The sequence below is a fragment of the Medicago truncatula genome, chromosome 8 (assembly GCF_003473485.1).
Source record: "Medicago truncatula cultivar Jemalong A17 chromosome 8, MtrunA17r5.0-ANR, whole genome shotgun sequence".
NCBI classification, from domain to species: Eukaryota; Viridiplantae; Streptophyta; class Magnoliopsida; order Fabales; family Fabaceae; genus Medicago; species Medicago truncatula.
In genome coordinates this window covers 30,392,916-30,419,873 of record NC_053049.1, presented here as the reverse complement: position 1 = coordinate 30,419,873, position 26,958 = coordinate 30,392,916, and the positions used below count along the sequence as shown (strand labels likewise).

The 26,958-nt window shown below is 33.2% G+C and overlaps 1 protein-coding gene across 1 annotated transcript; it reads right to left on the bottom strand.

The window, feature by feature from the left end:
- Positions 1-1,293: 1,293 nt before the first annotated feature.
- On the bottom strand, positions 1,294-2,482 carry LOC11437976 (glycine-rich cell wall structural protein 1.8). The gene has a single exon (XM_003628750.4). It carries the CDS (start codon positions 2,373-2,375, stop codon positions 1,479-1,481), a length of 897 nt encoding a protein of 298 aa, XP_003628798.2. The 5' UTR covers positions 2,376-2,482; the 3' UTR covers positions 1,294-1,478.
- Between the last annotated feature and the right edge of the window lie 24,476 nt (positions 2,483-26,958).

The following is a 26,958-nucleotide window of genomic DNA, read 5'->3' as shown; positions in this document are numbered from 1 at the left end:
TTTTGATATCTAACATTTTCCTTTAGTAGTTTTTCCTTCTATCTATAAATCCTACACTATCCCTTTTACACAACTCACTTCCATGTATCTATTACTTATCCCAAAAAACAAATCTCTTTATAACAAATATTGCAAAGAAGCGTAAGGTAAAGCTTAAATTCAAAACACCCATCATGCGAAAAATCTTCCAAGTATATAAAATAGGATAATTTTATGTTAGAGTTTTTTTAATTCTTTAATTTATTTTTTTTGTGTATTGAAATTTTAATTCATTCACTCTATCATTTTCAAATATTTTTATATAAATAAATTTTAAAAAAAGTATAGCTCAGATTATCTAGTCCATGATTGACTCGGGTACCTACATTAGTTGTATCTAAGGGTGTATACGAGTTAGGTTAGATTGGGTTTGGTCAAACCTGTTATCCAATCTATTTAACTTTCAACGGGGCGGGTTAGTCACCCAACTCGTATTTCATATCAAACCCAAACCAAATCAACCCAATTGTAAATGAATTGGGTTCGCGGGTTGTGCGTCTAAAATATAAACTTGATAAAAAAAATTATTATTTTAACCTAAATCTATTTTTTTTTGTCCGTTATCTTCTACTGAAAACTCGTTTTCGTCCTTTATCTTTCTAAATTGTTTTAGTTTATCTTTTTAAAAAGTGATGGTTTAGTCCTTTTGGCATACCCAAATCAATGAATATAAGGACTAAAATCACCCTTTTCAAACAGATAAAGGACTAAAACTATTTAAAATAATATAAAGGACTAAAATGAATTTTTAATAAAAGTTAAAGGATGATAAATATATTTAAGCCTATTATTTTTTAAATTCGAAAAAATATTGTGGTTTAGAATGAGAATCTATTGTAAATGAAATTAGAGTTAGGTTGGGCCCATAATTGTTTTTGATAGAAATTGAACTTAGATAAAAAATAAATAAACACATATTTCTCAACTCTTTTTACTTTAAATAATAATAATATAAGAAATCAATACTAACGGATCGCATCCACGAGTTCAAAAACTTAAACTCAATTATCGAACCAAACTTTGCGGATTATAGTGAATTAGGTCGATTAGAACCGTCAATGTTCAGGTTCGGGTAATTAACGGGTCGTGTTGGTTCGTGTATTCTTATTAATAAACTTCACTTACAAAAATAGAGCTTTGATTTTTATTTTATTTTTGAAGGAATAGAGTTTTGATTATTGAATGTATGTTTTTAATTGGTGGCATAGCGCATATCGACATAAATTGATTGAAATTATACCATGCAATGACATATTATAAACCATTATAAATCTTCGACTAGAGAATCAATTTGCATTCATTCAACATTTTTCACGTACATGCAAAGATAAATTTTAGTGATAGTTTATAAGCATCCTCGTAACCATATCTTATTCTTGGTATTATTATAGTTAAGAGGTGCTAGGAGTTCTTTCATAACATTGAATTGCATTGAATCCTCAGGGCTCATATCCACCATGGCCGCCACCTTCACCACCTCCAATACCACCACCATATGCTCCTCCATGCGCACCTCCACCACCTCCGCCTCCACCAGAGCCACCACCTCCACCACCACCCCCAGGCGACCCACCCCCATATCCACCACCGGTTCCTCCACCACTACCGTATCCAACGCCATGCGCTCCACCAGCACCACCTCCTCCACCACCTCCACTTCCACCTCCACCTCCGTATCCTCCTCCATGATCTCTTCCATATCCACCTCCTGCTCCACCTCCTTCTCCACCTCCATAACCACCACCAGCTCCCCCAGCACCACCACCACCACCTCCACCTCCACCACTTCCACCTCCCCCTCCGCCAGCATATCCACCGCCATGTGCTGCACCCCCACCATATCCTTCCCCACCACCTTTCCCAGCTCCTCCACCATATCCACCACCATCAGACCCACCACCACCGCCTCCACCTCCACCAGTTCCACCTCCCCCTCCACCAGCATACCCACCGCCATGTGCTACATCTCCACCATATCCTTCCCCACCACCTTTCCCAGCTCCTGCACCATATCCACCACCTTCAGACCCACCTCCACCGCCACCACCTCCAGTTCCTCCTCCACCACCCCCACCACCACCATCACCTCCATATCCTCCACCACCTCCAACACCTTCACCGCCACCAGCTCCTCCCCCATGTCCATCTACACCACCGGCAGAACCTCCACCTCCACCACCTCCATGACCTCCACCACCACTCACACCAATGTCACCATGGTAACCTGCACCAATGCGATGATCTACACCAAAGGTGAGGAGTGTTCTAGCAGCAGAGCAAATGCCGAAACCTAACAACACAAAGAACAAAATACTAAGAACTTTCGAAGTTGCCATTGGGAAGTGTTTGATATCCCACAACTGAGGTTTCACTATCCTTAAGATGGCTATTTATAGGAATTCAGTTGGACCAATAAGAGTGCAAAAGCTCGTTTAATTGGTCCTGTCCCATGTAGTAGAAGTATAATGATATCGACATATAGAATAATATCTTTTAAATTAGTTTCTATATAGAACTACTGAGAAATTCTTTGTGCCGAGAGTGGCCCAAGCACATGCAGAAAAGAGAAATGTAATTGTCCCCACAAGATGGCATAAAAACAAGTTCATACACTATTACACCAATTGTGGTGTGATTTTGCTGTTTCCCATTAGCAATATCTTATTCACATTTTGCTGCGCAAGAGCTTTGTTATTTGAAACCTAATTTCCTTTATCTCATTTAGCACTTGCTTCCTAATCCTTTGATCTAAAATATCAGTAAGAAAAACTTCAAATATAATTAAATATACCTACTTTAATTTGATGGAATTATTTCAAAGATATTTCTCAATTGATGTAAGTTTTTTCCATAAAAAGAAAGAAAAAAAATACCAAGATTGTAAGTGCACGTTCCCTTCAATAGTTAGGATAGACTGAATTTGATTTGTTGTAAAACTAAGTTTATTAGAATTGAATCTATGAGAATCGCTAAAAGTTTATAGCATCTAAACCGAAGTAAAATAAACCTATGCATAAAAAACCTTCAAAACTTCATGTTTTTTCAGTTTTTGTCTATATTGATTCCACTAATCACCATATTATGTTGAATGAATCATCAGTTCCAAATTGTTTTAAAAACTTTCTAGTGTGTGTGAACCGACTCAGTGATTCGATTCATGTTCTTTAAAATGGCTTGGGAAACTTTATGGCTCTACTGAATCGATTCACAATGTTGAAAATCACTTCCGAGAAAGTTTTTGGAGTGAGTGGATCGATTCATAATACTTATATGAATCGAATCACACGTTGAAATTTTTTTAAACCCCCTTTGTTTTCAAAACATTGTATAAGTTATAACCCACACATTTTTCAAAGGAAACTTTCTCATATTCTTTTTTCAAAACACTCAAATACTTTGTGCAACTCTTAGAACTTCGATTGTGATAGAAATTCTTGAGGGATGCTTTTTAGGTAATCATTATAAGAATAGTGAGATTTTTAGGGTTCTTCAACTAGATAATTAGTAGGGCTGACGTCTTCGACTATAATCTTGACAATTTTTCTCTTAAAAGAATTGAAGAAAAAAAAAATTAACACCACTTATAGTGATTGACAACTAAGTTGTAGTTAAACGTGAACAATAGTTTAAACATGACTTTTATCTACGGACCAATAGACACTTATTAGAAAAATTGATTCTTTTAGCTTTTTTCTACGAAAAAAGAATATTTAGTGACGAATTTCGACTTTAGGTATAAGTTTTTTCCTTTTTAAAATTTGGAGTCCCCTCTAAGTTTGAGGCCATGTGCCACATTATTTATTTATTGCACTTACACATGGCCCGCCCTGATAATTAGATGCCTAAAGTAAAAATATTCAGGTTAATATCTCACCTCTAAAAGTGGGTTTTCAATCTTGAAGGTCATGGATACTTGTTGGTGAGTGACAAAGATAAGAGAAAATCAAGGTGTTGATTTGTCAAGGATCAAAGATTGTGCAAACTCAGTGGTGAATTCAAGGTATTCATGGGGTCAAGAATCAAATTGGTGATTCAACAAACACTACTAAAAAAATTAGGAATAGAGTAAAATCCATCTCAAAAGTGAGAAAAATTTGTATCTAAACATGTTTGAGACGGAATCAGAGACGAAACTCAATATGTCATTATTTTCATCGTCGCTAAGCTTTTAGAGATGAAATTTAACTTTCCGTCTCTAATCAGAGACGGAATAACTTTGTCTCCAATTAGTAAAATCCATCGCTCATGGGTTTAAAGAAAGATGAGATAAATCTGACACCGTTGGAGATGAAACCCACTGTTTCTAATAAAAAAAAAAAAAAATATCCCATCTCTAAGCTCCGTTACGAACTCTATAAATTTCGTCTCTAATGACTAATATTTTGTCTCTACAGAGACGGATTGAAGTTTCATCGCTATATATATATATATATATATATATATATATATATATATATATATATATATATATTCTGCCTCAATATTTCAAATATTTAGTGTTAAAATAATGTTTAAAATATTCATTGTGTTTTCCATATCTAAGTCTCAAGAATGTCATAATAATATTTTGATGAACATCATATTTGAAAAAGTTACATAAAAGTACACTCATGTAACAAAACATCGCCACATAACATCAAAATATAAAGTTGTCCAATATATATGTGAAGAGAACATAATTTGTTTGATCTAAGAAAAATATGATAAATAAAATTAACCAAACTAAATTTCATCTATCTCGTCGTTACTATTATCACCCTCTCCTTCCGCTTGAATTGAAGACATATTGGACACAAAATTCCCAAACATTTGGTTCAAGTGCTCCATCTTCTGTTTTATCATTTCTTGTTCACAATTTTTCTTTTCAAGTTCATCCATTATTAAGGCTTCATTCTTAGCCTCCATAGGAGCAACTTTTTCCAAAGAAACTGCGTAGAAATTAAAGGTGGTGGTCTCGAAGATTCTTTAACAACAACACCTTGAGATTCTAATCCAAATATGTCCCCCTTCTTGTTAATGCCTCCGACAATTTCCATGTAAATACCATTGTCAATCTCTTCGGTTGGTTGTTAGCTACTATCGTCAAAACTTTGAGTGTTTCTCAAACATTTGAATTTGATACATTTCCTTAATAGAAAGTTGCAATTAGTAATGTAATTTAGATTTATGAAAGATCTTTTTAATGTTAGCTTCATCATTTGCAAGCCACTTGAATTTAGCCTACAAACAAAAAAAAGTATCATGAAGCTATGTATTTGAAAAGGCAGATCAACTCTCAACCTAAGTAACAAAGAAGCTTATTTCATATCATATAACGCAAATAGGTTCAACGAGCAACAATTTCAATAGAATCAAATTGCTATATTTTCCTATTTATGTAACTTCCTCTGTTTGTATATCCACTATCCAACCATATACTATCAGATTTATTATGGGTACTAACACTGTTGCGAATTCGATGAAAATCACACCAATAACAAACTTGATGTGTGGAGCAAGGGATAGTCAAGCAACCAAAACAAAGTGTATGGAACAATTAAATATAAGTCAAAAGTAGAAAACAACGGCGAGAAGAACACAAAGAAGAGAAGAACACAAAAGAATTTGTTGACCCAGTTCGGTCCAAATTGACCTAGTCTGGGGGAGAGAGCAGCCCTCCGATCCACTATATGATGAGTATTGTTACAAAGAGAAATCAATGGGTTACAAGAATAAGTCTCCCGCCTAATTCTACCCAAGGTCCCAGCCTCTTCCCGTAACCAAGAGACTCAATCCTAATAGTGTTTCCCAAGGTGAATCAACCCACAAACCCTAGTGTTTGTTCCAAAGAGACAAACTCTATACAAACCCTAGTTTTGTTGTTGCCTTTCTAAACCCTTGTTTCAGCCCCCTCTATCTCCAAGTTTGCTCTGATACAAGGCCTATATTTATAGTAAAAGTATCGCTTAAAATTTGGAACAAATCTGCACTCAAAAATATGTTTTTGTTTTTCGCTGCCAGCGCACCATCGTGCCACGATGCGATCCCATCGTGCCACGATTTTTCCAGTGTTTTGCCTCAAAAAATGAAACCTCCATCGTGCCACGTTGCCCAGCAATCGTGCCACGATTCCTGCAGATCCTGATTTTAAGTTAACTCTCACAATTCTCCACCTTGACTTCAAATCAGTGATGATGCCAATCATCAACATCCTTGCTGCTCTTTCCCTTGCTTCCCACTACTCCAAGTAGCTCCACAAGTTTACACCTCTTAACCTCTTCAGCCATCGGAATGTCTTCCGCCTTCTCGAAGATCCTTGTAGTCCAACTACGCTAGGAATTTCAGGTAGTTCTACAAGACTATACCATAACCTCTTCAATACGAAACATCTCCCGCTTAACTTGAAGATCTACTTGTACCCAATCACCCTTGGCTTTTAGAGTAATCCACAAGTATACACCTCATAACCCCTTCAGCCCTCGGAATGTCTTCTGCCTTCTCGAAGGTCCTTGTAGTCCAACTACACTAGGAATTTTAGGTAGTCCCACAAGCATTTACCATAACATCTTCCGCTTCCTTGAAGATCACCTTGCATCCAATCACCCTTGGCATTCTTTTAGAGTAATCTCGCAAGCCGTGCTATACATTCTTCAACTTCATGAAGAAATCCCTTACTCACCATAGAGCATAGCACCCAAGGTTCTTCATAGTCGTACCATTACCGGTGTGTTCAACTCCACCTCACGCTGAGCGTACTCTACCTCAACTAGCAAATGCGTACATCCAACTATGTCTTCAACCTTGAAACTCCACCTCAACAGGTAGATCATGAGTATTCTTACTACCACCTCTCCAGGTTGATGTTGAGTGTTTAACGTCTCTCCAGACGACCACCGCTCCACTAGGCATCAATCCCAAGGTGAGACACATCATCTTCTTCATCCTCCAAACAACACCACACCATCAGAGCACCTGCATCCTCATAACCCTCAGAGACAATTTGTGCGGAGTTACCATTAACCTTCGGACAATCCTTCTTGAAGTGACCCATCTTGTGATAGTTAAAGCATTCAAACTTTGACTTGTTACCACTCTTTCTCCGGTTACCTCTACCTGCACCATTCCCTCTTGAGACACTTAGGCCCTCACCGTGTTCATGAGTCAAGTCCTTGGACTTGGTCAACTCCTTGGTTCTCAAAGCCGCTTGAACTTCTTCCAAGGTAACAGTGCCTTCCTTGCCATATAGCATGGTATCTTTGAACGATTCAAAAGATTTCGGTAGAGCACACAACAAGAGTATAACTTGATCCTCATCCTCAAGTTGCACCTCAATATTCTCCAAGTCATCAAGGATTTTGTTGAACTCCGTAAGTTGCTCCATGATGGCCTTTGACTCTACCATCCTGAATGAGTAGAGTCGTTGCTTTAGGAATTGCCGATGAGCCAAAGACTTTGTCATATACAAAGATTCCAACTTTGCCCACATCGATGCCGCGGTTGCTTCCTTTGCTACTTCTCTCAAAACTTTATCCCCGAGGCACAAGACAATGGCACTCCTAGCCTTGTCCACCATCTCGGTCTTCTCCACTTGTGACATGGCGACCGGTAACGAACCTTCACCCTTCAAAGCTTTCTCACACTTTTGCTGTATTAACACCGCTTCCATCTTTACCTTCCATAATCCAAAATCGTTATCTCCGGTAAACTTCTCAATATCCCACTTTGAACCCATGGTACTTAATTATCCTTTGACCTTTACCCCACGGTGGGCGCCAATTGTTGCGAATTCGATGAAAATCACACCAATAACAAACTTGATGTGTGGAGCAAGGGATAGTCAAGCAACCAAAACAAAGTGTATGGAACAATTAAATACAAGTCAAAAGTAGAAAACAACGGCGAGAAGAACACAAAGAAGAGAAGAACACAAAAGAATTTGTTGACCCAGTTCGGTCCAAATTGACTTAGTCTGGGGGAGAGAGCAGCCCTCCGATCCACTATATGATGAGTATTGTTACAAAGAGAAATCAATGGGTTACAAGAATAAGTCTCCCGCCTAATTCTACCCAAGGTCCCAGCCTCTTCCTGTAACCAAGAGACTCAATCCTAATAGTGTTTCCCAAGGTGAATCAACCCACAAACCCTAGTGTTTGTTCCAAAGAGACAAACTCTATACAAACCCTAGTTTTGTTGTTGCCTTTCTAAACCCTTGTTTCAGCCCCCTCTATCTCCAAGTTTGCTCTGATACAAGGCCTATATTTATAGTAAAAGTATCGCTTAAAATTTGGAACAAATCTGCACTCAAAAATATGTTTTTGTTTTTCGCTGCCAGCGCACCATCGTGCCACGATGCGATCCCATCGTGCCACGATTTTTCCAGTGCTTTGCTTCAAAAAATGAAACCTCCATCGTGCCACGTTGCCCAGCAATCGTGCCACGATTCCTGCAGATCCTGATTTTAAGTTAACTCTCACAAACACAAAACTGCATGACTCAATCTATAGTATATCATATCACGATATTCATTCACAAAGAAACAATTGTTTCAACCTATTTATGTAACTATCTGCATATTCCCTATGCTACCAGATAGCAATTTTTTCAAAAGATTTGTGATAATTGAGTCCAATATTAAAACCGATAATCGTATATTAAAGATTCAATCTTTTCTAAAATGTGATCAGAAATTCTCTCATAGCAAAGCAAATATCTTATTTTCTTAGTTTGTGAATTCAGCAAATTTCTAAATGTTAATCTCGGGAAAGAACTGTGTTAATCCTTTGTATTAATAGATTTATCTTGATACAAAGTTCCTGTAACTTTTGTGCAGAATTGACAAACAAGTTTTTCTCAACAAATCGATTTTGAATCAAGTTTGTAGTTGGTCAATTTCATATCTTTATCTAAATTGGTTTCTAAACTTTCTATCTAGTTTAGATATCGGTTTATCAGTTACTTGTTATAAAAGTGACTCTTTCTACATGTTAAAAATTGTTGAATACACTTTCAAGTAAATATGACAAGTTTTTTGATACTCTTTCTACCTTTTGTAATTTTCAGTCTAGTTCTGGAGCACATGATTATGTGTTTCTTAATAGACCATGTGATGTTTTAGCTAGACACTATTAATAAAAAAATCTAGCATAAAAAAAAGTATTTATCTCTTATTCAGATCAATTAATTATTGATAGCATTTAGAGGGAATTGCTTTTTGATAGGTTTGCAACACTAAGTGCTATAAGCTGCGAATTCCATTTGCATTCATACTATTTATTTAAACATAAAGATGAACTTAAAATATGTATAATTCCACCAATTGTTTGCCACTTTCATTTCCACCATTTGCAACATAGATAGATATACATTCAACACGATACTGGTTTAATTTAAGGATGACTATGGCAGTCTATGGAAAGGATAAGTGCCGACATAATTAATAAGTGTGTGGATAATGGGCTGTTTTCTAGCGGAAATTAATCATTGATAAAATAAATTTGGTGGAAGTTTTTAGAGAAAAAAACTTAACTCATTTCATTAATCAATACAATTTCAATATATCTGAGATATAATCAAATTCTTGACAATTATCTAACAAAAGACAATGACGCTTTGATTCACAAATGAAAATATTGTTGGCTACTCTTCTAATAAAATTTATCCTAGTGCTTGTTACAATTTTAAAGAAGCTTTACATGCACACAAGATAACACCAAATTCATATTGGGAACTTGATTCACCGGCGACTTCATAACTACTAATTTACAATCTAGTTCAACGGACACGCTAAAATAACCCAAATTTCAAAGCCAAATTAATGCTTGATTGATAGAGGTAATTTTATTCTTGCACAGACAACATGGAAATATGGCAGTCATGTTGGTCACAATTTTTCACCCTTAATTATATTATGGTTAATAGAATTCTTTCTGTGACTTTCCTTATACAGTAATATGAATTAATACAATTGAGAAGGTCCTAAATAATCTCAGCGATAAATAATCTCTAACTAATGTAAAAGATACTAATTATTTATACAATGAATATTTTATGTTCTAATAACGGTATATCACACAAAAAGGTATAGCTACGCGCAAGTACACATTCTTATATATAAAGATATTTCTTTTTAAAAAAAAAAATTAAAAAATTGGAGTATGTAGAGATATTATTATGAGAAATTAACATTTGAATTATGTTGGCACTTTAGATCTTAAACAATCATATATTATTAATAAAAAATAAAGAAGGAAGAAAACAGAAAATACAAAGTTATGGGTAATAAACCGAAGAGAATTGTTCTTCTCCCTTCTGTTTTTACTCATTTCCGTCCAACATAAGTTAACTCACACTAAGAAATACACATATGTGAATTAACTGTGTTGAAAATCCACCTGTATAAGTTAACTCACCCTCATCTTTTTTACGGAAACCTACGTTTGGGCCAACAAAGATTATCTTGAGCATTGTGACCATGGTGGCCTAACCTATCAGCACAACTTTTACTCCGTCACTCAATATATGTAATAAGGGAATTTCTAGAAGACACTCACTAGTTTGTATGAAGGAGTCTTTTAGCAACACATACTTTATGATGTATTTATCCACTTTTTAGTTATAACTTGTAAAAAAACTCTTTTATAAAAACTAATGGGTGTCTTCTAGCAAATCGATGTGTGTGTGTGTGTGTGTGTGTGGCATAAATAGGTAAATCATCCCTAACGTATCTTTTTTGTTCTAAAACAAACCCTATAAGTTATAAACGTTTTGATTTTGGTCTATGTCGCCATCTTTTGGTTTTGGTCTATGTCGTCGTCTTCTGTTACAAAAACGTATATGTGGCAAACGGAGGTTGACGTGGTTGTGTGTGATGTGGTAGATGATGTTGATGTGTCATTCTAGATGTTGAGTCACAAAGTTAGAGGGACCAAAATGAAAAAACAAAATTCGAAAAGGAGCCAAAACCAAAAAACGATAAAATAAAAAATTATAATTTAAAAACCTTGGTTCTTCATGTCTTTTTTCCTCCATTTTTATCTTTGCCGCACACATTCACCATTTATTCTACTCATATCTTCGAATTCTACTGAAAATTCACAAATAGATCATAATACTTTAAAATTCTCATGATATCTACAAACAACAGTGTTGATCCTAGTGGCGGGGAGGATTAAGATGAGAAACATAAATACTTCCTGCACCATCAATTGTTACAATTCAATCACACATTCAATATTTTATTGGTACACTATACAAAGGGGATCATGAAGTGTTGTTATGTTTAAGATCACACATTCAATATCTTAAAAATAACTAGCAACATTAGGTTTGACACCACTTTTATGATCACAATTGCTGCACTTTTAGTAGTTTTCACATTTGTAGTGCTTGGATATGATTGAGTTATAACAGCACTTGAGAGTAAAACCACCATTTTTTTTTCAGGAATCAATGTAAGTATATGCACCTTTTCTTTACTTTACGCATATCCATTGAAAATGAAGGAAGAAAGACAAGAAGAAGATGGAAGAACCAAGGTTTTTAAATATGAATTTCCGTGTTCTAATTTTTTGGATTTGGTCCCTCTACTTATTTTCATTTTTTTTATTTTGGTTAATTTTGTTGTTTTTTTTGTTTTGGTCCCTCTCACTATATGACTCATCATCCACTTTATCAAATAAGCCTCATTCGCTACGTCATCCACTGCCACATCATCCTCTGTTTGCCACATACATATTTGTGTAACATAAGATGATGACATGGACCAAAATCAAATCGTTATCACTTATAGGGTTTATTTTAGAACAAAAAAAATAAGATATAGGCACGAAAACAAAAAAGAGGCGAACTTACGTGGATGATTTGCCACATATATATACACATGATCAATTGAAACCAAACTGTCAAACTTCATATGTGACACTGACGATATTTCTTATTGTATTAGTGAATTACAAAATCGACCGTTGGATTGAAAGATATTATAACATAGATCATATTTATGAAATTTTACATTAACCGGAAATCATATGATATGTCAATTAGATACCTTAAAATTAATGTCTTAAGAACTTTTAAAAATGAGTTAATTTTGATGTATTTTATTGACATACCAAAAAAAAAAAGTTATATTAATGTAAAAATTTGTAGACATAATCTATGTATAATTTCTTTCAATTCAACAGTCGATTTTTTAATATAGTTATACAGTAAAGAATTATTGACGATGTCATTGTTATGTTTGACACCATGGTGTCAAATTAATCTCATCCCTGTGTGTGTGCCAAAGAATCAAAACATAGGGGGATGTTTTGTATTTAAATTAGTTAGGGGTCCATAACCGCAAATTTTGGAAAGATAGGGGTCCAAAAGTGCAATTAAGCCTTAATATTATAACTTATTATTTTATAAATATAGTGAAATAGATTACATAATTTTTTAAGAATATTTTTTTTGAAGGAACAATTTTTTAAGAATACAAAAAGTTGAGTAATTATTATGAGAAAAAATATGAGGACTCTAGTCATTTAATGTTATCAAAAAAACAGAAATAAAATTTGGGTAATCTACTAACCAACCCAAACCAAACCGAAAACTAGTGGGTTTGTCCAAACCCACCCATTAATATAATGGGTGGACATTTTATCTCAACCAAACTGAAGTACCCTATATAATTCGAGTCTTGAGTTTGGTCAAACCCACCCACGATACATCCCTAATATATACCACCAAAAAGACAGACACTTACTGCATGGAAATTATGAATATTAGTGAACTTAGACCCTCATGCCTTTAAATTTGAGCAGTTTACTAAAAAAAAATTATATGTAAATATCTTCACAATATTCCTGCAAGGGCTAGTTTGACATATTCTCACGCATAACCAAGGGCAAAGCTATAATGATAAATATTATCTTAATTTGGTTCCAATTTAAGAGTACCTAACACAAAACAAAAATTGAACATATTTGTTATTGTAACTTTTTAATGTTTTTTTCAAATTTATCTTCATGAAAAATTGTAAAACATTAACCATGTTTACTAATATTAAAGGATAAATATATTTTTTTTGTCAGGTAGTCTAATGGCTAAAATTCTCCTTATAAGGTGAATAAGTGGGGTGTTTGGGGTTCAAATCCGGACCCCTGCATATAATAATGCATTATCCTACCAACTGAGTTATGTTCACAGGACAAAGGATAAATATTTTAAATAAGAGTAAAAACAATAAATATTTAGAAAGTTTTAATAATTCATTTGTTTTAAAAATCTCAGTTGACAGGGACACATTATTATATGGAGGGATCGGGGTTCAAATCCCACACACCTCACTTATTCACCTTAAAAAAGGTGAATTCTAGCCACTAAATCACTTAAAAAAATATATCTTACAGAAAGGAGAGTTTAATTTCATCTAGCTACTTACTAGCTAAAAATATTAATTAATTCATTCCAATTAACGGATCACCATTCACCAATAGTACTAATGCTTTTAACTAAAAAAAATAAAAAAAATAGCACTAATATTCCTAAATGGTGACTATTCTCCCTTTTTTTCTTGAGAAATTCTCCCGTTTATTTCCTTACTAAATTTTAGCCCTCATTACATTTCTTCTTGTAAGTCTATCAAAAAAGGATGGATTGTAGCTAGTTTGACCCAAAATCACCTTTAAATTGTTTCTCTCTCTCTTGATTAAATTAGTGATTTTCACATAGTCTTATTTGTATGTTTTTGTGATTTAGTCGTTTTAGTATGGCGTTGTTTGTTTTGAATTGTTATCTTTGTGCGATATTTTTAATTTTATATTTCTCGTTTGAGTGAGTGTCTATTACTTTGATGTCTTCAACGCTGCAGATTCAGAGATATGTGTATTTCAGACATTTGAATATAAACATATTTGTAGGTCTATGTACTTTGTCATTTTATGTTATTAACTTGTTGTGAGTTTGTTTACGGATTCATATTTTTTATTTTTAACTTTGAATTTTGGTTGCATCAATGTACTCTATTGACTTGAATAAATAAATATCATTTTTTTTTTTTAAAAAAAATTAACACCAATACATTCATATGCATTTAATTTTTATCATTTGGGTGTTTAGAAGAACGCACGCAATGAGAGATAGCATTGACAATAGCGCGCTCCTTCATTTAGATGCTTAAGCAAATCTTGTTTGTATCTAATACTCCCTTCGTCCTTTAATAAGTGACCTATTTGACCATTTCACACAGATTAAGAAAAGTGTAAAGATAAAAGAAAGAGAGTGATACTTTTACTGAGTTGCCCTTGTCATTATTTTGAAACTTTTTCACTTTTAAGTAATGATTACTTTCTTTGTTCCACTACAAATTTTAACATGGGGACCACAAAAAGTATTTATAAGGGGTAAATCTGTCAAATTTTGCTTAGAAATCTGAGAAGGTCAAGTATTGTGGGACAAATATTTTTTACAAATAGGTCACTTATTCAGGGACAGAGGGAGTACTATTTATCATTTATTTATTTATTTTATGACTATCTAATACTATTTTTTGTTTTCCCTAAAAAAAATACTATTTAAGTAAATAAATTTCCTCAATAACTCTTTCTCCTTACAATTCGGCATTTTTTTTTGGTACATGATTTTTTTTTTAATGTTAAAGTAAAATAATAATTGAAGAAAGAATATGCTATTTGATGCATGTGGAACCCGCAAATGATATTACAGAGATAATGCTTATAAAATCATTCATTCATATAAATGAACACACACATTCTTGGATGCCACAATGGAAGGTTGCTTATTAGGAGAAGTTCCTTTTATGGTGGATGTTGTGGTATATCCTAACTTTATTACTTGGATAGCTTACCCTTGCTTTAATTTGAAGGCACCTGAGTACCTACCCCTATATCATTGCCCACAATAACAATGGAGAAGTTGCTCCAAATTCATGAGATTAGTGTTAGTAGTGGATAACATGCAAAATGGTGGCATATGGGGTCTATCCATCTCTTTCTGCTGGTATATAGTGGATTTCCCCTTTATCACGCCTGTCTCATGATATCAAAGCGCCGCATTCTTTGATTCTAATTGCCAAAATAAAAGATTTGTTTCAAATATATTTTGTGTTTTTAGAAGATTGGTACCGAAAATATAAAATACTTGATGCAAATATATTTTTGGAAGAAATATTTGATGCAAATATATTTTTATACCATATGTTTCTAGAAGGAAAATTTGATGCAAATATATTTCTAGAAGGACGATTTGATGCACGTATATTTTGGCATGTTGAAGAAAAAACTCAACAGATGAATGGCCATATAAGGAGGTTCAACCCTAATAACAAGTCAGCGAAATCAATATTGAAGATCAGTCTTTGTGTTTTATTGTACACAAAGAAGAAGTTACACTATACTCCTCCGTCTCAAATTATAAGAAAAAAATAATTTCACACTTTATATAAAAACTAAAACATAATAGTTTGTAACATAGTTTCTTGTATTATCCTACAAATAAGTTTTATATAAAGATGTAAAAACATTTTTTATTGATTATTGGTTATAGAGAAAATAAAAGGGAGAGCAAATTAAATGTAGTTTGCATTTAATTTTCCTTTGAAAAAGATGATTTTTTGAAATAACAAAATTAAATATGATAAAAGTTTATCTTTTTTGCTTATAATTTAAGACGGAGGGAGTACATGACAACATAGGAGCTATATATTTTTGCATTAATTTCTAACATATTAAATTGGATTAACTTGAAAACAAAAACAAAGCCAAGCATGACTAGTGTAACGCCTCCGCTTGGTGGGCATGTAAGGCTCGAGGTTGATGAGGGTAGGAAGTGGTCCGACTCCTGGAAGCTTTTAGGCAAAACCGAATCACATCAGAATGAGAGGGATCATGAAGTCATGCAAGTATGAGACTTCATGGTTGAAGGAAGGCTAATAAGAATTGTTTGGTACTACCTATATCAACAAAATGCATCTTCTTTTCAATAGCTCATTCCATAAAAACTCCACAGTTAAGTGTGTTTGACTTTGAGTAGTATTTGGATGGGTGACCTTCTGATAAGTTTTCCAGAAAGCGTGTGAGTGAGGACAAGCACACTGAAAAGACCCGTGTTGATTGTGGGGTCAGTCGACAATCCTAAAAGCAGTCTAGGATAGATCATTATATATGTAGCGGTCTGTTGTTCTTTTCAATGTTGATGGATTGCATTTAGTTCAACAATGTGTTATGGCAAGATATGATGCTCTAACATGTAGTACGACATCTTGCAGTCGGTTTTCACATACTTTGGAGTAATGGTTTTCGCGTATTTTTTCAAAAGTTTTGAATATGTTACTTGTGCTCCAAGAAGCATGTGTTTCTAGAAGTATTCTTGATGTCGGTTTAAGTTGTCGTGTGTTTGAAGTTATTTTCAAAATAGATTTGGGACAAATATATTTTGCCTTTCTAGAAGATTGGTGACAAAAATATAAAAGATTTGTTACAATATATTATGTGTTTCTAGAAGATTGGTTCCAAAAATATAAAAGACTTGATGCAAATATATTTTTGGAAGAAAGATTTGATGCAAATATATTTTTGTACCATATGTTTCTAGAAGGAAAATTCGATGCAAATATATTTCTAGAAGAAAGATTTGATGCACGTATATTTTGGCATGTTGAAGAAAAAGCTCAACAGATGAATGGCTATATAAGGAGGTGTTTACACTGATTTTTGGTAAACAACCAGTAAATCTTAGGGACATATTGTGTTTGTTATTTTTCAAAAATTTATCGTTGTTCTTCAAGAACATGAAAAAGTATGAATATAACTATCGAATTTAACCTAGTTAAATTCGTCGAAGTTACTTTCAAAAGGAAAAAAAGAAATTGCTTGAAATAAACAAGTAAATTGCAAAGACATTTAAGAAAACAAACTTAAATTGCATTGATTGAATGTAAATTGGTACACATGTTCATACATTGCAACTTGTGACTCGTTTCTCTCTTGCATATGGATAGTTTTTAAGTGTAAGTTTTGTGTATCATTGGATTGTGACCCCTTTCCCTAAGGAAAAACTACTATTTATACTAATAGAAGTAACTACCTGTAGCAAGATTTGAAACTAAAACTGCTAAAAGCGAACAACATATAGCCGTTCGATTTGAATTTCGAACATCTACTTTTGGATGTATCTGTTGCTTGTCCTTATCCAAAACGAACTGCTCTTCGATATTTTCTCCTGTCGAACTGGAATTCACACTTCGAGTATTTCCATCAAATCCAACCTTCGATCAAATATCGAGATAGGGAAACTATATTGTTTCCTTTCGATTTTACAAAGTCAACCTTAATTTGACTGCATTTATGATAGCTTTAAAATTATAGGCTAACAAGAGGCTCAACCTAATAACAAGTCAGCGAAATCAATATTGAAGATCAGAGTTTTAAGGTTTCTTGTGTTTGAGTCTTTGTGTTTTATTGTATACAAAGAAGAAGTTACACTATATTTGAAACTTAACTAAACCTGTCGAAAACCAATCTTCGATGAAACATGCTTCATGTCAAAAGCTTCTTCATCTTTCCTAACAATAAGCACATCAGGCAAATTCAACTAATATGAATTCCGGGTTCCACTCCCGGCTCTGGAATCTTTTTTATGCTTTTTTTGTTATATTTTTTATACCATATATGAAATATCCCGTGTTAAATTTTTTTCTAAGCAAAATGCCGAAATTGTTAGACCGGATGTCATGACCGGGGTTCGAACCCCGGTACCTCCACTTGTGTGTGTGAGTTTATAATGGCTTTGCCATTTCGTCTATCTACCAAAAAAAAAAAATTTGGTATATTATGACCTTTATTTTTTGTACAATATCATTTTAATTTTTTAGAATAAAATATCACTTTTGTTTGTTGCCAATGAAATTGTCATACCGCTTAATATTTTCTACTTTTCTCTCCTATTTGTTTGAAGATAAGATATATAATTATCTTAACTTTAAATATATTGTCCGCTTTTTCTACTACGCAAACACATGTAAATAAACAAAAGTGTTAGGTTAAAAAAAAATATTACTTTTCAATAGTAGCTATTACATGGATAAAAAGCGAATAAGAGAGGATTAGAACACACCGTAATTGTTATTTTTTAGAAAAATAGTTATAAACATAAGCTAATTAACATAAGATAATACACTTCAATTCATTGTATCTGAGATGCACACATAAATGAAAAATAAGAAAATTATAGTATCAAGCCTTTATATATAAAACCTAAAACTACTATATGAAGACAAAAGGTTATTCGATAGAAATTAGTGAAGTAATGCAAGTAAAACTTAAACTTGTAAAAGGTAAAGAAATTTAAAGAAAAATAAATTGTATTGCATTAATTTAAAGATGGTTTAGCAAATCTTTACGTATATTCTGACTATTGTTTCTGTACGCTGGTACTTTGAATGTTTGAGTTCTATAAATAAGATTTGTGACCCCTTTTTCCTATGAAAACTATTATATAAACATAAGAGAAAATAACTACTCAAACTAACGGCTATAAATTAATTCTCTTCGATTGCTTTAACATGCTTGCTACGTGTTTGTACCTTCTGAATCTGTCTCTTTAAGAAGAAGTTACACTTCATTTGAAACTTAACTAAACCTCTCGAAATCTATAGTCTTCAACGAAACATCCTTCCTCGTGAAAGCTTCTTCATCAGAGCAGGTATTACAATGCAATTACAATTGTCGATGATGTTTGTTGAACGTTCCTCACTAGCGTGAGGTGGTGTACCTGCAAAGACACGCAAACTAATAAGAAACTCAGAAAGATGAAAAATGAATAGAAAAGATGAAAGTGTATTATTGATTGAATGAATTAGTTACAATGTGTAAGCATCTATTTATAAGCTAATGAGAGTACATTATATCAATCATATACTAACTACATAGTATCACAACTCCTCTAACTGTCACAACAGAAAACAGCTGGCATGTTTGAAGTTTGTTAGGGTTTGCTTGAGTTACTTGCATCACAAGTAACTTCTTCTTCCTCTTTATTTTGTAACACAAACATTCAAGTAATTATGGACTCATGTTTGAAGAATATCTTGGAATGAGAAATTCGTACATTTTTTTAATATGGTGCTCTATTTATAGATTCAAAAGAGATATAATCGTGTGTGCATCGTGACAATAATACCATTATGGTGCAAATATCAAGTAACTGTTTGATGGCATGGAGAGCTCTTATGGACTTTGAACGCCTTATTCAATGCTTCATTGTCTTTACTGGCACACATAATCTTTAGATTCTTTGAAGAGCTTTATTAAATTCTAGCTTCCCTTTGCGAAACTTTGGATCATAGGATTGGGTGCTAAGCCTAATTCGAAACAATTATTTTTCAAAAATTAAGTTCATTCTAGATTATGTATGATTTTTTACCGGTGATGTTCGAGGTAGTAGGTTACTTTTTATCATGTGTTAAAATTATTTTTTTTAAAAGGAACCATTCCTTTTTAAATTGAAATGGGTATATTATGACCTTAATTTTGTGTAAAATTTTATTATATTTTTTTAGAATAAAATATAACTTTTTTTTGTTGCCAAGTGTCAAACCACTTAATATTTTCTACATTTTTCTGATATTTGCTTGAAGATAAGATATATAATTATCTTGACTTTATATATACCGTCCTCTTTTTCTACTGCACAAACACATGTAAATAGACAAAAGTGATAGGTTAAAAAAGAAAATGTTACTTTTCAGTAGTAGCTAGTCCATGGATTAAAATAGAATAAGAGAGGATTAGAACAAACCGTAATTGTTATTTTTTAGAAAAAGAGTTATAAACATAAAATAATTAACATATCTCTACATTATTAACACACTTCATAGTATGTGAGATGCTCACATAAATGAAAAATAAGCTAATCATAGTATCAAGCCTCTATATAAAACACGTTGCCGTTCAAAAACTATCTCTTTAACAACCAAAATTTGCTGTAAAAATTACTTAACATTAAAAGTCTTTTGAGAATGTAGAGGGAGAAGAAATATTCCTTTATTTTTATAAGTCAAAAAGAGAAGAAATCTTTCTTAAAAATTCCAACAATTGAAACTAGTTTTGGCCAACGGTAATTGCAACTGAGGCTAGATGAATGAAACTCTTTTTTTAACGAAGATAACTGTCTTTTGACATAAATAAGTGAAGTAATGCAAGTAAAATTAAACTTGTAAAAGAGAAAGAAACTAAAAAAAAAAAAAAAAAAAGTAAATTGCATTGCATTAATTTAAAGATGGTTCAGCAAATCTTAACATACATTCTGACTATTGTCACTGCGCTGGTACTTTGAGTGTTTGGAATCTGTAAATGAGATTTATGACCCCTTTTTCCTATGGAAAACTACTATATATACATAAGAGAAAATAACTACTCAAACCAACGGCTATAAATTACTTCTCTTCGATAGCTTTAACACGCTTGCTACGCGTCTGTACCTTCTAAATCTGTCTCTTTAAGAAGAAGTTACACGTTATTTGAAACTTAACTATACCTATCGAAAACTAGTCTTCGACGAAACATCCTTCGTGCCGAAAGCTTCTTCATCTTTGCTAACAATAACACTGGTAGCTGTGAACTTAGAGAATTTCACAGTTGCAAACATCATTCTACATGACGAACTATGCAAAGAGAAAACTCAGGCTAACACACAGACAGTCAGAGCAGGTATTACGATGCAACCACAATTGACAATGATGTTTGTTGAACGTTCCTCACTAGCGTGGGCTGGTGTACATGCAAAGACACTTTAACATTCAAGTAATTATGGACTAAAGTTTGAAGAATATCTTGGAATGAGAAATTCCTACATTTTTTTAATACGGTGCTCTATTTATAGATTCAAAAGAGATAACTATTTGATGGCATTGAGAACTCTTATGGTCTTTGAATGCCTTATTCAGTCCTTCACTGTCTTGACTGGCACACATAGTCTTTAGATTCTTTGAAGAGCTTTATTAAATGATAGGGGAAAAAGTGCAATTAAGCCTTTACATTATTTAAATTATGTTTGATTCTAAATTGATTATATTGCCCATTCATCTCAGGTCTCAACACAGGAGAGTTTATTATTGACTCCATGAAGGTTGCACCAAAGCATCTACTTAAAGAGTTTCGAAAATTAAAGGGTGCACACAATACCTCACTCGTGATCTTAATATTATTTTACTAATGATATAGTATGTCATCCTAACCAGATAAAATGCTTCAATCAACCTTTATGGTACAATGCTTGATTTTTGTCTGATAAAATGCTTGAACCAAATTTTATTTACTTCTCTAATCTCAGCAATGTGATTCTCCTGCATCTATGCTCTTTAAATGTGTTTCGATTCTGCAAAACGAACGGATTTGTTTGTTCAGAATGCGATTATGTGTAAATTTAGATTCGATCTTAACTAAATTGTTGGAAACTTAGGGTTGAAGAAATGGATATTTGTTTCTCGATGGTACAAATGCCGATCAGTTTTCCGTCACGCACAACCAAACTATTGCTGCTTCAGCTCCGACAGTGGTGGCTATCAGAGCCGAAAGGATACTTGTGTACATTGGTCGGGGCTGATTTTGTTATGTAGTGCCACTGCAGTAGATAACTTTACCTGAAATATTGATAACTTTCTGAAATAGTTTTAAGAGCTATTAGAAACCTCCAATAGTGTAAAGGTATCCTTTCTGTTTGCATTGATAATATTGCATACTCTGGTTTTAGATTGTTTGTTGTTAGTCGCAGATTTTGATTAATTTAAGATTAATTAAGCTCTTTATCCTATATCTGCTTATAAATGATTTTTGCCTTATGTTCTTCACCTTCAAATTTATAAACCAAAATTTAATTCTGCAAAATGCATCTTTGGGCTTTGTTTTGATTTTCTTGTTTTCGGCTGCATCTTCTTTTTCACATATTTCAGGCACACTATACGAAAGGAATCCGAGTCGCAAACGGTTTCATGCACATCTATTAATTTTGTTATATCTGTTGCAATAAATGTTTGGTGCTTCTTAGTGTGATTAAGTCTTTACTTGTTTTAAGGGTTAGCTGATTAAAAAAACTATTTCCCTTTTCTGTTTGTGACCTTTTGCATATTTAACAACTTTGTTCAATTGATAAATGTAGGACAACTAGAAAGAAAATAGTAAAATACAACATAATCATGTCCCCACCTTTTATACTTCCTTCCTATGGGATTTGGATGCTGTTTATTATTCTGCAATTTGCAATTTTTTTTTTTCTCTTGTGTCATTTTGAATGAATCTTAGTTTGGTTAGGGCTTCTTAAAACTATGAGATAGCTCTGGAGATATTTTTTGTATGTGTTATTGTAGTATATACTAGTATATAATTGCCTTCATTTAGCTCAAAGTGACCTATCTAGAACACTCTCATACATGATGTATTAAAAGTTAAAACTGTCATTGGGTTTTATACTAGTTTTTTTTCCGTCTTTGCTATAGCGTGTGGGTGGGGCCTAATTTGTTCTAATTATGCAGGATTTTGGTTCTATTGCAGCTATGGTGTTGGATTTATATGTGTTTGATGAATGGCTGTTTTGTGTTGTATGCTGTGTTGCACGGGTGCGGGTACGGTACCCGGTACAGGTATGGGATACGGCATTTCTCAAAAAACAAAGGTACGGGTACGTTAGGATAAAAAAAAAATTAAAATAACATAGCATGAGGAAATTATATTGCTCAACCGGCGGATTCAAACTTGTAGTTCCAGTAGGAAAAGGAACTTGTACTGGATTTGCTTTTTCACTTGCAATTCTGTCAAGTTCTTTCATCTCAGCAAGATATTCATTCGTCACTTTTGGACAAATAACTATCCCTTTTTCTTTTCTCGGAGCAAATGACATCTTATTTTAAAATAAGAACCCTTGTATGATATATTGCGATAGTTGCAGTTCCAGGTTGCATTATTTCCTTTTCCTTCACATTTAATTTTAAATGAAAAACCTCATTTTCTAAAAAAAAAAAAAATATACGGTTATGTGTACCCTGAGAGTACCACTGTCGTACCGTAACCGTACCAAGGTTTAAAAACAAAAAAATAAAAATAAAAATTGGTACATCATGGGTGCGTACAGTACGAGTGTCATACGAGTACCAGTACCTACGGAATACCCGGTACGGGTACGTTTTGCAGATTGGAGTACCCATGCTTCAGAGGTTGTATGCTACAGCAGGGTCTGGTCGTTGTAGTCTATGCTTGTTGACAATGTTGCAGCTCTGATATAGGGGATCTTTTGCTAACCTTCAAACCTATCCCAAATTTAAACCAATGGTACCCAATTCTCACTTCTCAAATGAGTTATTTGACTGTTGCTTATGTGCTTGTTTGTGCAACTGTGTAGTACCTGTCATCAATTTTTATAAAAATCTCAATTCATTCCTATGTTTTTGTTTAAAAATCTCAATTTCCGTTAATGTTTCTAGGTGCTGTAGCAGCGCAACATTGGCTTTTGCTTTAAGGTGTTAGTATTGTTTTTTTATTTAAAATTTCAATTTCTGTTAATGTTGCTAGCTGATGTAGCAGAGCAACATGAAGGGCAACATTAAGAGCAACATTAGCTTATTAAAGTGAACAAAATCACACCAATACAAACTATATGATGTGTGGAGGAAAGGAAAGTAGTAACCAATATCAAAGTGAACACAAGCAATAATCAACAATAACAACACCTAGATCTAATTTAGGAATCAAAGTGAAAAGCACAAAATCACAAGCAAAAGATAAAGCAAGAGAAGAGGGGAAAAAACACACCAAAGATTGTTGACCCAGTTCGGTCCAACTTGACCTAATCTGGGGGAGAGATTGATCTCTTCAATCCACTATCAATGGGTTCTTACAAAGAGATACAAATGGGTTACAAGAAATTAGCTTCAACAAGCTCACAAAGAACAACCCTAATTTCTACCCATTTTCCCAATCTCACCAATGAACAAGACACTCAATGATTTTCACTCACCCAAGGTGTTTACAATGTTTTCCAACCTAAGAGAACTCTAATCAAAGACCCTCAACCCTAAATTTACCTCCTTTGATTTCCCAATTTTCTCTCTCTTCCAGCTTTCCTTCAAAATATGCAAAGAACACTTATATAGCAGTCTTCAGCTGTCAAAATCGTGACACGTTTGGTGCGTACAACCCAAGATACGACCAACCTTATCCTGAAAACTTGCCCAGCAAGCCGAAAATCGTGTCACATTTTCTCAAAATCGTGTCACGATTGGACACCCTGCAAAATAGCTCTCGACATTACCAAAATCGCGACACGCCTATGAAATCGTGTCACGATTTCTCTGTTTTTCAACTTCACAATTTGAAGTCATAAACAACAGGAGGCTCATTTGAAGCTTGATTACCTAGTCTGTTTTTGCTGTAACACATGTGAAGTATGGATTAACTTGGGAGTTTTTTCTGGCTTATATTCAAAATTGTATTCTCAGTCCATTCAACATAGTTATTTGGATATTACTATAGCTTACATGTATGATATCAGTTTTGTACAACCAACTTTTGATTTGGAATGTTACTGCCCTTTTGATTTAGAGTGTTAGTAATAGCTTGTTGAATCTTTAGGTACTGCATCAGTTCTTACTCTTGGTTATTTATAATTGTTGCTTAATTTCTGTTCCCATCTCAACTAATGACATGTGACTATAGCATGCATTATATTGTTTATTTTGGCAGGACAAAAAGTTGAATACTGTAAAAGGATGTGAAAAGATTAGAAGAAAAAAGACAAGGAAAATATATTTGTAGAGCGTCAACAACTTGGAGCAAAAAGAATCAAGCAGAAAACAAAATGGAAGGCTGATAATATGGTTGGATGAATAAGAACAATGCAGTAAGATATTTTATAGAGTACATGTTACATTGGATGAAAACTTGTAATCGTTTTAGTATGTCATTCAAATTGTGTTGTGTATTTCTAATTGTGTTGCATAATTCATTTTCATTATGTAATTCAAACTTGTTATTAAAACTTGTATCTAAAATTGGTTAATTCAAATATGAATGAAGTCTAAACAAAGACAAATTTTGTAGATTCAATGATCTATATATTTCATTATTTTTGTATCTAATTATTCATTATTTTGAATAATTACCCCAACTCACTTAAACTTTGTCTTGTTTCAATGATCTATATATTTATTGTGGTATTTTTTTCCTAAAAAAAAATGTATGTTTTTTTTTTATATATATATTGAGTCTAAAAAGTTATTTATATAGTCCTAACAGCTTCCATTGCTGAATATTTTTTGTATCTGTATTTACGCACATCCATGAAAAATATATCCATACTCCTGAGTTGGGAGATGAGATATCAAGATTGCTAAATGTGAATTTGGTATTTTGAAATGTCACGGTGTGACCACATTAAAGTCACAGACTAGATTGAAGCTAACATTTGAAGCTTAAAAAACTGCTATGAAAAGGGCTATAAATGTACGGTGATGGTGATTCATCGTGAAAGCAAACAAACACTGAATTAACACTTCATCATATATTGCTTAACAAAAAAACACTTCATAATACATGAAAATATTTCAATATCAATAAATAACTAATACAACTTGGACTAGGACAAGGATATTTTAATATCAATAATGGTGTATATTAATAAAGTTGGATGATCATACCGGAGAGAGAGGCCCCCCATTTATTTATAATTATGTATTTGGGGAAAGGTTTTTTGGTTGTTGATATATTATTTTATTAACTATATCATGGTTTGTTACGAGGTTAATCTGAATATCAGATTAACCAACCCTAGATAGGTGATGAATTCTATCTTGTTTAAGTGGAGCCTTTGTAAGTAGGAACAATTCATGTATATTTGAGGATGTGTTTAGTGTAATTAACCTCGAGATAAGTGGATACACTTAACCTTTTCAATAGAGGTCCCGACATATAGGAACAACTTGGTAGCTATCAAGAAGGTGGTTACACTTTCAAAGGGTGGAGTGTGCAAGGGCTCCGAGGGTGTTCGAGGTTGAACGAAGTAATTCTTGCATGACATGAGAGATAGTTATCACGCCTTATGCACCGCTCTGAGGTGATATTTTTAGGGGCGTTCAAATCCAAACTGATCCAAAATAAAACCACAAATCGATCCAAAAAAACGAAAAACCGTAAAAAATCAAATATTTTGGATGTGTTTGAATGTTGGTTAGTAAAAACCGTTAAGATCGGATCGGATTTCAGACCACTTTTTCAAAACCGAACCCCAAAAGTAAATATTAATGATTATTTATTCTTTTATTAGTATTATATATTTAATTATTATGTTGCTTGTTGTTTTTAATCTTATATATTGTGATGAAAGTTAGTCATACACTATTTTTAGAGTCATTTTTAGTTGAGTTTTTAGTTAATTTTTACTAGTTTAGTTTTAATTGGGAGTCATTTCAAATAAAGTATCATTTCTGTTTTATTGAGTCAAATAGTATTTTCTTATTATTATTGGTCAATTAATGTAACATACTTTTAAGGCTTAAGAAAATGAGAAGAAATTAATGTGGCACTTATCTAACTTAATGAGAAAAAGGAGTTATGGGTAGTGTCATACCCCAATTTTTGACCTAAGACCCTGCATTCATACGCCATTTTGGCCCTGATCAGTCTCTGACTTTTCGGTGAAAAATTCGGCAGAGGGATATTTTAATACACCTCATTTTTGGTTCCGAGTCGGGTCCTCTTCTCTCTTTAATTTTATATCTTTTTTTTTTTATTTTTAGTTAAAATTTCCATATTTTTATTCTTTTTTAAATCATTTATTTTTTATTTTTTATTTTGTTTAGTCTTTATCTATTTAGTTAATTATTTAATTTTTGTTTAGATAAGTCCAAGAAGTTCAAAGTCTGCATAATCTTTTTTTTATTTTTGCATTCTTCAT

Coding starts and splice junctions, on each gene's coding strand:
- LOC11437976 (XM_003628750.4), bottom strand. CDS start 2,375: ATGGCAACTTCGAAAGTTCTTAGTATTTTGTTCTTTGTGTTGTTAGGT.